At 41.2% G+C, this 14,527-nt stretch overlaps 1 protein-coding gene across 2 annotated transcripts in view; it reads left to right on the top strand.

Moving 5' to 3' along the window:
• The first annotated feature begins 3,050 nt into the window (after positions 1-3,050).
• The window catches only part of si:ch211-89o9.6 (zinc finger protein 35), a 24,491-nt gene continuing 13,014 nt past the window's right edge, over positions 3,051-14,527 (top strand). For both annotated transcript variants that reach the window (XM_046045924.1, XM_046045934.1), the window contains exons 1-4: positions 3,051-3,648; positions 9,703-9,797; positions 9,999-10,116; positions 13,947-14,071. In XM_046045924.1, the coding sequence (XP_045901880.1) occupies positions 3,357-3,648; positions 9,703-9,797; positions 9,999-10,116; positions 13,947-14,071 (630 nt within the window). In that variant the 5' untranslated portion in view covers positions 3,051-3,356. The remainder of the gene's footprint in view (positions 3,649-9,702; positions 9,798-9,998; positions 10,117-13,946; positions 14,072-14,527) is intronic.

Here is a 14,527-nt window from a genome sequence, read left to right as displayed (position 1 = left end):
AGCTAGCTGTAACCACATAACAGTTAAAGGTGTTCCAGTGATAACTTACCTGTGTGAAAATGCTGTGAACACACAAACATGTGTCAGGAAATGTTGCTGAATGTGGTGTTTGTTCGTCTTACAGCTGATACCCATGCCACGCGACGCCTCTTTTTTTAACTTGGCGACTTGAGTTCCATTGCTTTGCTTCCAAGTGGGAAAGTTGAAAAATCGTACTCCATTTGTGATGTTTTTCACGCCGACTGTGAGAATTTATAATGCAGCATGCCTTCACCATTCTGACGTGTTTTTAAATTGAATTTCTTCGAAAGTATACCACCACCTACAGTCTACCGCCAAAACTACTACTATGCAATTATTTTTTTACTACTATGCTACTTTTCATGTTCCCCCTTAGCTTCCCTGTCCTAAAATCCCACAATGCCTTGCGTTACTTGGATCTTCAGCTGGTATTCAGGAATTTTCAGCCGCTGTGACATTTAAAAGAGGCATGAAACGTATCTGGACCAACCCATGGCCAGAACAGGACTCCTGAATTCCTGTATATTCATAAGTTGTATTAGTTAAGCCTATTTAAAATGATCAAATGCGCGATCAAAGGTTCTGCTCTTTACCGTTTGGATAGCGCCCCATAAAGCGCTGTTCTAAAAGCATTCCTTAATGTCATTTCACTTTGATATCATTGATGTTGATATTGTTGAATGTGATGTGTAGATGGGCAGCATGATCTGATTAACGGCTGGCTGGGTAAAGTGCCTCTCCAGAGACGCTGTGCGCATTTACGCATGAGCCACAGCACCATAAATTAATACTTAAAAAGCTCCTGACATGCCAACTGCATCGGTCAGGATATAATGTTAATTCATGTTTTGTTTTCTTCTACACATCCAAAAGGTCCAGGTTCATACAGAGAAACTGTCTGGAGTAAAGCAGCAGTCCTCCTGATAAATCCTGAGTTCCATCAGAGTTTTGGTCAGAGAGTTGGATGATATATGCGTATGGCCTAAATGAGTATTCTGTTAATGTCTGAGCAGATCCGCGCATCACACCAGTTCAGCTCCTATAATCGTGATAAAACAGTGCACTCAGCTGCTGACGTCAAATTATTAGGCTGTGATATCAACCAGAGCATTCAGCACTGATCTGTTTCATGTTATAATAATATTGCCCATGTAGTCTGCACATGTCATTCCAACAGAGTCCTGTGATGACAGTTTTATTTGGGGCTATATGAGATAAATATTACTGTGCCTTTTCGTAAAGGGGCTGATGATAAAATGTCCGTCTCATCAAGCTGAGAGCTGAAATGATCTCCTGTTGACAGACAAAAGGCACAACGCGAGTTACTGTGAGTTACTGTATTTCTGTATAGTGCATGATTAGGCTGCTGTAATCTGACTGTTTTCAACAGATGCTATGCTGTTTATTGGAACCTTGAGATGTTTCTACGTGTTATAATTTTGACAGACATGTTTCTGGATTGTGAAGATATGATCTGTATGTAGGCTTTAGTGCCTAAAGCTGGTCTGTTGCTCTGACAGAGATCACAGCTCAAACAGATGATGCAGCTGTGCAACAGGTCATCTTTAATTGACATCGCTTTAAAATGACGGCTCCGAGGAAAGGACATCTCGGCTGCGGTCAAAGTATTTTTTGCTTAGGACGGTTCCTAACTGAGTGAAGTATTTCAGTGGTAGCCATATAAGAGCTGTTTGAATTCTATAGAAGCTAAGGAAAGGTGCCTCAATGCTTCATTTCATATCTCCTGTAGTATAGGGTACACTGGACCATCCTTTATGAAAGGAAAGGAGGTAAAGCCGTCCGGCAACAGCATTTAAAGCAACGCACGTTCTCAAACTCAAATGATAAAATCAGTTGACCACATTTAACAAAATCCTTGCAATACATTATGATACTTGAATAAGACTCTCACATTTTCCTTTTTTCTGTGGTTTTGTTTTCTTTTGGCTTTGCTGTAATCTGATACTGTTTCGGATTGTTGAAATAGGCTAGAAAGTGTTTTCTACAATAAAAAAGAAATCACTGACCATGACAGAAAAAGGATGTCGATCACCATGTAAGTTACCACTGGCTATTAAATCTTTTCTCTTATGCCAGAACTTGCTATATGCATAGGCATATGTCTTGAACTGTCAACAATGACTGAGACCCATGCAAGCTATGTTACTGGTCTTGTAACATGATCAAAGTGAGAATAATGTTACAGCTTGTAGGTTCACATGTATTTCCAGCCTACAGACATATCATTAATTAATGGTACTTCAGTTACAGATGCTGACACCCTCGCCTTAATAAAGGCAATGATCAAGCTGGATAACCTCTACAGTAGGCGTTTCCTACACATAGATTTATTTGTGATTATCGATTTTTTATAATTTAAAATGGTTAAAATCATATTTGATTACAGAGCTCCGTGCAGCGCATATATTCATTCAGCAACTCCTCTCGCTCCGTCGCTCCCTCTCTCTCTCTCTCGCTACAGTTACTCTGTCATTCTATGGGAAACACTGTTTACATACAATAATTGGGATTCATGTTGATAAATATGGGTGGGCAGGAGGGTGAGTGTGAGCAAGCATTCTCAATGTGACAACCCCTTCTATTATTTGGTGACTGGTACCTAAATGCCTTTTTGCTATCTTGATTATGAAGTAATATTCCACCGTGTTCTCCACCTGTAGATGGCCTGCATTACAACAACATGGGGCGCAGTGTCAAAGATGCGCTTTTTGTAGTCCATCTTCTGAACTTTGTAGTTTCATCAAGGCAAGTCACGTCAGTAACATCCGCCGTAGCATAATTATGTCGCTTAGAAAAGAGCAGAGCTCCGCCGTCCTCTTTTCCTAAGGCCTTTTGGATTCTCCTTTACATCTTTCCTTCACCTCATGACGTTTTCCGTTGAGGTCAAGGAAAGGAGGTTAGGAAAGGAGATTTTTTTTGACTTTTCGACCGCAGCCTCTGTTTACAAACTTGTGGCAGCTGATTGGGTAACACCCGTGACACGCCCACCAAATGGGAGAAACATACCCCGAAGCCCGTTGCGGAACTTTGCAACAGCGTTTCAAGGAAACCGTTGCAAAACGTTTTGAGATTGAACTTACCCCTGTACTTCTGTCAAGCTTGTGGAACCGGAAATGACGCAACGTGTTTGCGTTGGGAGCTTGTGGACAGAGGAGAAGCTACTTTAGCTTAGCCGTCTTTTACCTGCTGAACACTTCTACGCGCAGAATTTCCGCTGTTGCTGTAATGGTTTGACCAAACCGCCAACATATTATCCTAATAATAGGAAGAGGAGTTAAACGGTATTTCACAGCGAACCACCGACTGTAGGAACAATGTCTAGCCGTCTGGCCTTCCAGACCCAGCTGGCCTCCATCATGGAGGTCCTGGCTAATGCAGCAGTGGCGGAGATCTGTAAGCTGGTGGACGACGACTACGCTGTGGTGAGTTTACAGATGTCTCAGTGCCAGAGAGAGAACAAAGCCCTGAAGAGGAAGCTGCATCTGCTGGAGCTAAAGATGGCCCGGGGAAACGCTGAGAGGAGGCTCCGGGAGAGCAGTAACAGCAGCCGACCAAGGGTGCAGATAAACACAGGCGACAGGCTCCGGGAGGCCTCGCCTGCCGCCGGTAAGAGGACGGCAAAAAAAATGCACAACACTTAAGTCTAAAACCACGTCAGGCATTTCATTCAAACACACGCATTGTAAAACTATTACATATCTTGTTCAGCTAGGGAGTATAATCACAGCATAATCGCATAAATGGACAAAATAAAAAAATATTATCACACAGTACTATTACGGTCTATATGAAAAGCGCAAAGAGATAACAATTGTGAATTGGCGCTATCCAAATAAAATTGGATTGAATTAAATAAACATAAGCTACCAGCTGTAACCAGGGGCGCCCCCAGAAAATTTTCCCAGGGGTGGCCAGATGGTGCCACTGAAAATCCTGTGGTGGCACACTAAACCAAAAGCTATAACTGAATTTCAGGAATTCTATTATGCAGTATATAGACTAGTTGAATACTTCATAAAAATATGAGTTAAGGAATCACAGACTGAATTAGTTTACCAGTTCGGTTAGCATTCCATAAAAATCCTGTTTGATGTGTTATCTGTATGTGTTAGGCAATTAATTGTTCTTTAAATAGGCAAGTTGACCTTTTCCTTAAAGACAAATCTTTTAAAGCTTTTATTTGTAGGAGTGCATTGACTGGGAGGAACTTTTATCTTTCTTTTTTCTGCAAAGTAACCTCAAGTTTGGGGGCCTAAACATACTTGAAAACTCACCAAACTATGCACAAAATTGAGGAGTGGCAAAAAACTTCATATTTTATGGGTTTCGCGCATGGGCGTGGCAAAATGGCCCCCTACAGAGCAGCCCCCAGACAAAGTTTAACCTACATGTACGAAATTTCTGTGGTACGTGTATCATGTCCAGATGTACTTTTTTATTAAATGGCTGTCAGCAGGAGAGAGAGCACATTATGTTTGAACTATGATAAAATTTAAGTTTAGTTTTTTTTTATATTCAGGATGTATTTAATAAACGATTAAACATGTTAACAGTCAGTGTTTCCTCTAAATGCATTCAGGAGTGGCACAGCGCCGCTGCTGAATCACGACCACCGCTACTAAAATTTCCCACGATCATTAAACTGCACTACAAATGTTTTCAGTTGCACACCGTGCGAGCACGGCAGCACTCAACGCTGGGCTCACTTCGTCTTCTCGTTCTATGCAGAACACACGTGACAGATGGTTGTGTAAGAGCAGCCTAACTGAATCAGGAGGTGTGTAGCAAGTGTTTGATTGTCCGAGCAGCAGAAAGTGACGGTGAACGCGAGCGGAGGAAAATATTCTGGCAGTAAATGTACAGTGTCTGTTACAGTGACAGCTTCTAAAGACCAAGAAAAGTCTGTTGTTTCCCACCTGCTGGAAAAGTGAAGCCGGGTAGCGCTAAGTTAGCTAACATCTCCCCTTCAGACTGCGCAGCTTGAGCAGCTTCTACAGCAGCTACAGAGCTGCTATGTAACTTAACATTAGCTCAATTTATAGAAAGCAACTGGAAGCTGTATTTTATTACTGCCTACTTGTCCAATGTTGAGAATATCAGGTACAAACTTAGACTAAAATGACGTAGCCTGCAGCTCTGTCCTGTACAGACTGATTCAATTATTTTTCAGTCTGAAAAAGTGGTTTTGGAAAAGAAAGGACGGAGGTGACTGGAGGAGCTGAGGTTAGTGAAGCTAATTAGTGATGCAAACTAGTCCTTTGAAGCTAATGAGGAGACGTTTCTTTTTGGATTTTAATGTGCAAATAAAATGCACCTCAGAAGGGAGGAGGTTTCTCATGCTGCCTATTTTTTATATTAATGTCTACAGATTAATGTCAGAAGCTGTAAAATGAAGACACAAAAGGCAAACATGAACAATCGTATCTATAATGATTCTGAGGTCATATTAACAGGGGTTTCCTGCCATTAAGGCTTAGGGGTGATGCCCAAAACATGCTCTGCCGTAAATGTAAAATCACTGTGGAGCAACATAACCAACCAAATTACTTTCTCCAGATCTAAAGGTTGTAGTTCCTCCAGTAGACTGATCTTTGGCTGTTGGTTATTTACTATCTGCTCCAGCTTTTCCAACTCTTTGTTCAGAGATATGGTGAAAATAATGGCCCAATATGATGTGAAATTACATATGAAAAACATGAAAAACATAAAATGTTCTTGGGGGCACCCGCAACCCCCCCGACCACCACCAAAACATTCATCTAAAGCTCACATTAAACTGGGAAAACACTGCAGTTCTAAGCTATTCTAAGGTGCATCGCATACTCATGGACACGAGCAATGTTGCTGAGACGTGTTGGGGTTTTATATTTAGACAAAAATTTTGCTTCACCTCCGCTGCTACAACTTCATCCTAGGGGAAACACTGACAGTATAACATATTTTATAAGTCTTTTGGTTTGACTGATAAATAACTTTTGAAGGAAGGGACAGTAAAAATCGTTTCAAACCCGCTGTGTGGGGCCATTTGAAAAAAAGTTTAACGTTGAACCCTGGCCCGCCAGCAATAATATCTGGCCTGCAGCCAGATTACGGTGCTTTGATAGCAGCAAAAAATAAAAATAAATAAATACTTTTATAGCGGTTCTGAAATAGATGTCAGTCATGGCAGCACCATTTACTCACATAATCCTTTCCTCTTTTTGGTTTTGCCTGCAAAATAAAAGCTCAAGAAGCTTTTTTTCTGTAATGCTTTATTTGGAATTGAATTGAGAGCTTTTATTATTCTGAATGACATTAAAAAGAGTTTTCCCTAAATGTCCTCTGCCTGGAGATACTGGGATATGTGAAAAGGTGTCCGTAGATTGATGGATGTGGATCAAACACCCAAACACTGCAGCACATGCCGTAATGTGAGCCTGAGAAACTTCAAAAGAAAAGTCGCTGCAGAGGTGCGTAGGGTAGGGGGCTACGTACAGGCTACACCATCGATTTGATGCAGAAGTATAAATTGCACTTAATTCCATTTGTGAATGATGGTTTTGTACTGTTGAGTCCAGTATTGTAACATCAGCAGAACTAAGCAGTGGCACCTGGACTATATTTGTTCTCTCTTAGTGATTATGTTTCTATGCACACTTTCAACACACCCAATTTCAACTTAAAAATGGCCTAATGTGAATCATGCTTTAACATCGCAAAACACATTTTTAGGGCCCGAGCACAAACCTTGCTAGGTCCCTATTCAAACTGAAGGGATAATTTTTCTGTTTTTTGCAAAGTAACTTCAATTTTGGGTGTCTTAACATACACAAACTCATCAAACTATGCACAAAATTCAGACGCGGCGAAATATTTAGTTTTTATGGGTTTCGTGCATGGGCGTGGCAAAATGGTTCGCTAGCGCCCCCTACAGAGCAGCCCCCGGACTAAGTTTCACTTACATGTATGAAATTTCTGTGGCACATGTCCAGACATACAAAAAAGCCTCTTTGAGCGATGCCCTAAACCCAACAGGAAGTCTGCCATTTTGGGATTTAATGGTCGTTTTTGGAGAAGGGTCCAGCTGCTGCCTGCAGACAAACCTGACGGAAGTTGAACTTCCATATATGGTTTGTCCCAGAAGCCACTGTGCACAAAACGTGTTGACGTTTATTTCGACTGCTCGGCCCACGCATAGCTGTTAAATAAAAAAAAAAAAACGTTAAAAGAGAGGTGTCAACGTAGTAATCAGTGTGTTAATATTTACTATACTATAATTATATATTATTAATATAGTATATTTATACTATATCCTGCAAATATTTATTTTTAATAGCCGAACAACAATAATAAAGTAATGTTTCAATTCATACCACTGTTGTATATTTTATTTCTTCCAAAGTGATTTTAACTTTCACAAACCAAGAATATTCTGTAATGTTACATCACGAGCCAGGTGTCTCGATTTAGGTTAAAACTTTACAACATTACTGAGAATTTAATGATAGAATAACAGCGTTACGAACATTAACACTATCGTTCAGCTGTTGCTGGACACGTCTGCTGTGTTGGCTGCAGTGGCCTGGGGGAGCTGACCGGAGCTAGCTGGCTAACTATTCCTGACAGCCCCCCGAGGCATATTCCTCTTACCCTTAACCATCACAGGGTGCGGGCCTAAAGTTATTGATTGTATGCATGTCGACTGGTTAACCCTACTGCGGCGCACGTTGACCGATATATAACACCCGTCGGCATTTGTGGAGCTTCTCAACTCCGAAAACGTTTGGACACATTTTCGATTCGCCGCCAATTTTCGTAAAACTGCCGATATTCTAAATATTTTAAATACACTTAAAATCTAGAATTTTAAGTGTATTTAAAATTCTGTTGTTGAGTTCTAAAGAATAAAACAGTTTGCATTAGGATCTATCCTGTACGTGAGCCGAGATTAACGTCATCACGTTTGCGTGTGCGTTGTCTTCTGGGACAAACCATATTTGGAAGTTCAACTTCCATCAAGTCTGCGGGCTGCAGCTGGATTTACTTGCATTTTTGGCGATTTACACACTTTGTACTTTAACGAACTCCTCCGAGTGATTTTTATTCCGATAAACTTAAAATTTTTGCTGTGCGCTCTAAACCCATTGACTATATTAAAACGGTTATTACAAGTCGACCAGTTTGCCCGTAGCATATCATCAAAAATTGGTGATTCGCGATGAAACAGGAAGTTGTTATAACTTCAGTAGACATAATCACATCTGCACGTGTAACAATAGTCCCGCCCTGAACACATCCATATGCTAATATTCACTCAAAGTCATAGCACCACCTGCTGGCAACAGGAAGTGACACGTTTTACACTGTAATGTACTACTCCTAGCAGGTTGGACGTATCAACTTCAAAACTGTCCAAGAAAACCCATAACACATTGATGAGGCCATGTAGTAAAACTTGTGAGTTTCGGTTAACGGCGTGGCGGTGGCATCGCCATGACACAGGAAGTTGTTGTAACTTGACTGTACAAGCTCAGATCTGTACTAAATTTTACATGTTTCATAAGAGTCCCGCCCTGAAGACATATACATGCTGACATTCACCCACTGTCATAGCACCACCTGCTGGCAACAGGAAGTGACCTTTAACAAAGCAGCTCCCGCGGCACATTTGACCTACATGTATGAAATTTCTGTGGCACATGTATCATGTCCAGCCTTACCAAAAATCCTCTTGGAGCGATGCCCTAAACCCAACAGGAAGTAGGCCATTTTGAATTTTATTGTCATTTTTGGATGATTTACAGGCTTCGTACTTTAACAAACTCCTCCTACAGAATTAGTCTGACCGACTTCAGGTTGTCGCTGTCTGCTCTAAACCCGATGACGATTAAAAGTTGTACAAACGGTGATTTTTTTGTGGAACGGCATGCTCGTGGCATGGCATCCAAAAATCGATGATTCTCCATGAAAAAGGAAGTTGCTGTAAGTTCAGTCTACATGCTCAAATCAGCACAAAACTTTACGTGCTTGATAAGTCACGCCCCGAACACATCTACATGCCAATATTCAGTTAAAGTCATAGCACCAAGTGCTATGTAGCGCCACAAAGGGGACACAGGAAGTGATGATTTGTGCATCATCTGAAGCACGTGGCAAATTCACGGCAGAGCTCCAGAATCTGAAACGCGGCCGCCTCACACCTCAACGCGCTACACGTGCGAGGGCCCGCCTAATGCTGCTTGCAGTTTTAATTACACTTGGCTTTGATGGAACAGTTGGTATATTACTAAAAAGAGACGGAAAGAAACACAATTTTCAGTTACGCAATGATGCTACGACCTGTAGAAAGCACTTAGGCACGGCGAACATCAAAAGGTTTTTCATACCTTCTTCTTCATTTCTTCTCTATCCTGGTGAATAAACATATCCACCAGATACAGAGCAACATTAGCATTCGGATTGCTGTGGTTGTGTCCATTACACAGTAATAAAACAGTGCACATTCAGTATTTAAAATACTGATTAATATTCTTTATCAACAACATGCTTGGGTTTTTATTTAACTGTTTAATGGTGGGGTAAGACACATTTCCCATGTCTGCTCCCACTAGTGACAGTACAGACCATTGAAATGTGCGCTGTCAGTGTTTCTACATAGACATTTTTCTTGTTTTTGTGTAGATGCTGTGTTTGAGCGACGGATGGATGTAGCTCTGTGGTCCGGTAGAGGGGCTGCAGCCTGTGAGCCGGTCCATACTGACTGCATCCAGAGTAAGGTGAGTACACCAAAGGGAGGACCGGGGACACCATGCTTTGAGTAGAAACAAATTGATGTTGAAAATCAGAGCACTGGGAACAAACATACAGGGACCGGTACATAGAAACATAACCCTAAGGAGTGACTTTGTGTTTGGTAGCTGTGTGAGTGAATCTTCTGTAGCTGCATGAATATGTGACAAACCTTCCTTGGTTTGCAGTCTCCAGATGTGGAACTGGTAGAGCCAGAGGCAGTTCTGGTGAAGGAGGAGAATGTGGAAGCAAACATGTCACGAGGTGAAGAAACGGAGAGAGATGTGCCGCTTATAGGAGATGATGGTGAGTACAGACGAACTGCTGATGGACATTTATAACACTACCCTGTGTGTAACGCTGAATATTCAAAATCAGTACTGACCCACTGAGTGTCTTAAACAGTCAAGTGAAGTCACCCTGAAAATGTCGTCAAGGTTATCTGAGGTTGGGCTGGGAGGCTGTAAATGTAAGACGGAAGATCAGAAAGACAGCGTTACGAACTGTCGATGTTTAGATGTATAGACATTTTGAAGCCTCAAGTTTGGCATTTTGGCCTTCACCTTCTTAGTTCTTTGGAAGTGACCATATTTAGGCGAAAGGGTGGAGCTGGGGAGGGATTGACAGGTCACCGTGGTAGCGTTTTGTCAATCACAAGGTCGTTTTCTGAAAATACAATATTCATTCCTGTAGGTGTTAAAAGCCTATCAATGGCTTAACATTTATAATCCTTCAGCTTCCTGGTCAGCTTTAAAGTGAAACGAGTTTCATGGATGGTAACTTCAGAGCGATTGAATAAACAGCAAAGTAGAGGTGACAGGAAATAATCTGTGAGTGAAGCTCATACGTTTTTGAGTCAAATTCAAGTCTCACGTGGTTATAACGAATGTTGTATCACCTGCTGCGTTCAATCCAGGCTGCTTATAAAACTGCGTGGCTAAAAGGGATTCTGTAACTGTAACCTGTTTTTTACTTACAGAGCACAACCATGTAATCTGCAATGCAATCAATGACAGCTTAAACTCCTGAAAGTCAACACACCACCAGACTCTCAAACCAGTGTAATATTAACTAAATAAAACTGTAAGGTTACATGATTAACAATAAACCTGTAACCTGTTTGCAGCCACCGGTAATAATTAACATGATGGCTGCCAGCCGGACGTAAATAATTATGTTAATCGTCCACCACAAGTAAACAAACGCTTGTTCATCTTTTCATAATGAACAACATTTGGAGTTAACCTCCCGTAGGTTGTAGCTAAAGCAAGAAGCAAGCTAACATTAGATGGCCAATACTGAGCTAAACATGTTTATTAACCTCAGGTTACTAACCTATTTTGTGTTCAGCGCTTCTTTGGGTCTTGTTGTATGAAGTTTTAAATCCAAAGTTTATGATGAATGGCTCAGCAGCTGCCGCTGTTTGTTGTCCTCTCTCATGTGTGGCCGCTCAGCTGATACTACCTGTTACATAGGCAGGTTGTAGGTAACACAGGGAGGGGAATAACGGCAAGCTCATCAGACGTTTCCTAAAAATAAACATTGTTTACGAGTCCCGCACCTCGAGTCTCAAGTCACTGTGTGCGACTTAAGTCGGACTCGAGTCCGAGTCTCAACCTCGAGTCCCCATCTCTGAGTGAAGCCAGTATTTGTGTTGAAAGGAGAAAGTGAGATCAGCTATGTACTGTTGAATTATTGCTTTATTAAGATACAGGTGCATGAAAATATTGTAGTGTAATATTGTGAAAAGGTTTTTTTCTATAATTTAAGTCAAAGTGAAACTTTCAAATATTCTAGATTCATTACATATAAAGTGAAATATTTCAGGCCTATTTTTGATGATAACTGCTTACAGCTCATGGAAATCATTGTAACTGTGCTTTATTGGCCGGCCAACTCGCCTGACCTCATTGTTGACGAAAATGAGAGACACCAGACCCAACAATACAGACGAGGTGTTTAAGCGAGGGCGGGGCTTAGCGGCTCCTCCGCAAACATGCAAACATGCAGTCGTATCAAAGACGGCACGCTAACAAGAGCCACACGTATCCGTAACACACCCTTTCCGCGACACTGCCACCCCCTTGGACAAAATCCTAGGGGAAAAACATTTTCACTATATTGATATTTAGATGCACCTATATATTATGATGAATTAACCATGTGCGCTATTAATGATGATTAATTGATTAATGAATCAATTGACAGATGAATCAGTCTAAGCAGTTTTAACACCGTATGAGGCATGCATCATTGAAGGTCCTAGTGCTTAAACTTGAAAAAGTTTTACCAGAACTCGTAGATAGTGATCAGACTGGCTTTGTTCAGAACCGTTCATCTATAGATAATGTTAAAGTTAAAACCTCTCAGTTTTGTCCTAGATGTAAGATAGAGACTGGTACCTTGATGCATATGTTCTGGGCCTGCCCGCTTCTAAAAACATTTTGAGCGATGTACTTGGGACTAGTGTTGTAATCAAGACCGCCCAAACCGAGACAAAGTCAAGACCAAGACCAGAGTTTATCGATACCGAGACAAGACCAAGACTTTTAGGGGCTGACACCAAGTCGAGGGCGAGACTGAGTCAAGACCAAGACCAGTTCCCCACATTACATGACACACAATAAAATGTGGAATGAGATCAGAGGTACTTCTGAAATTGATCTAAAAGTGCCACGTTCCCATAAAAACAACCACAAGTTAAGCATCTTTATTCAACAATCTTTTTCCATGTTTACCATCCACTTAAATCTAGAGCTGGGCGGTATGGCCAAAAATGTAATCACGATAAAAAATGTCATATTATTCAATATCGATAATTAACACGATAAATGTCAAATCAGTATTTCTTTCAAATGCAGATGGTAATTGTGGTTTTAAACTATTGTTCATTATCAGAAAAACCACTTGATGCCAAACAGTGGATCACTTCACAAATCTGAGGTAGAATATTCAACACTATTGTGATAAAATCTGTTTTAAATAGTTTTTGAGTTAAATTAAGAAAAATCCTTTTCCAGTCCCTTTTCCTCAACAAAATAAATATCTTAATAGAAAAAGTAATCATTTATCATCATTTATTAATCACTTATTATATTCCATAAGGTTGCACTGCAAAATTTACAGATTGTGTGCGTATTTTTCTGGATGCTGTTTGTAGCTGTTAGCTACATATTATAACAGAGATTTTGCTGACATATCCTCTTGCTCCCAGACAGCCACATCTTCTCCTTTCTCCCCCATTCACGTTCTTGGAGTGCGTCTGAATGGGGTTGTTATTGGTTGCATTTGAAGCGAAGTTTTACATCCAATAAAAGTAAGGATGTTAAAAAATAAATCAGACAGTGCAAAAGCTATTTTTTTTTATTCTCAAAGTTATGGTCTTGAAATAAAATCCCGCGTCTTCAATGTCTGAGACAGAGACAAGACAGAGTACAAATGCGGTCGAGTCCGAGACCAGACCGAGATCATCAAAAAGGGGTCTTAAGACCGGTCTCGAGACCAAGACCAGTCTTGAGTACTACAACACTACTTGGGACACAGAGCCAAATCATAAAGATGGACATTCCTGAGGAGCACGGCTAACTTTGCTGGGTGATTTTTAAAAATTGCCCTTATTACAGCAAATAAATGTATAGCACTATGTTAGAGGGATGAGAAACCCCCACTGATGACAAGGTGGATAGCAGAGTTGGCTTTTATGTATTCCGAATGAAAAGATAATGTATAACATAATGTGAAGGCCAAGAGAATTTAACAAAATATGGGGTGGGTTCATATTGGACTCTTAGCTATAAGAGACCTGCCGACCAGACCCCCATACAGTGGAAGTAATAGCTTGATAATTTTTTTACATTTTTGTTTAATTATTTTAGTATTGCTATTATTTTAATTGTCTCTTTTTTTGTCTTAAGGCTTGCATTGGATGGGTACTATCTGATGTAGTTGCTTTTATGTGGCAGACTGACACGTTAGTAGTTGTAGTAGGCCCTGTGTGAAGTTACGGGAGGAGTGGGGGGGGCCTGTTTATTATCTGAACTGTAAAAACTGAAAAATCAATGAATATAGTGTTAAAAAAGAGACTAGGTGTTATTGAGTTTTTTCTCCATTCTTTGCCCCACATTTTCTCTGTAAAGGAGTGGAGTGTGTCCCCTGTGGAGCTGCAGGACAGAGACCCAGCCTGGAACAGCAGGACACCCCGTCGCAGCCCCAGATCCAGAGCAGCAGGACGAGGCGTACCGGCAGCAGCAGAGGAGTGGAGGTCAGTTACTCCTCTCCTCTCCTTAAGTGTGAACTCAGTGCCTCACTGCAGGAAACAGTAAACCCACACCAGTATATCGATGATGGCAGCAATGACTCGCAGTTTCACATGTGTGACAACGATAAAAGCGATAAGTCATTGGTTGAAGAGTTTTTTGACAAGCAGTTGGGGGTTGAAGCGGAGGAAAGGAGGCCATCTTGTTCATACTTGATGGCAGCGGCTGATTTCCCATCAACCTCCTCCAGTATTAATGGCTGGACTCATTACAGCCCCGCTTTCCCCTTGTCCCAGCCCTTCAGTGACAGCAGCAAGGTTCAGCATCGAACCGGAACCAAGGAAAGACTGTTTGTTTGCAGCTACTGTGGCAAGGCTTTTAACCGGCCCAAGAAGGTGGAGATCCACCAACGCGTCCACACCGGGGAGAAGCCTTTCAGCTGCTCCACATGTGGAAAGATG

Source organism: Micropterus dolomieu, linkage group LG01 (genome assembly GCF_021292245.1).
Source record: "Micropterus dolomieu isolate WLL.071019.BEF.003 ecotype Adirondacks linkage group LG01, ASM2129224v1, whole genome shotgun sequence".
Lineage (NCBI taxonomy): Eukaryota > Metazoa > Chordata > Actinopteri > Centrarchiformes > Centrarchidae > Micropterus > Micropterus dolomieu.
Note: the sequence above shows the minus strand (reverse complement) of the source record. Positions and strands in the feature narration are given on the sequence as shown.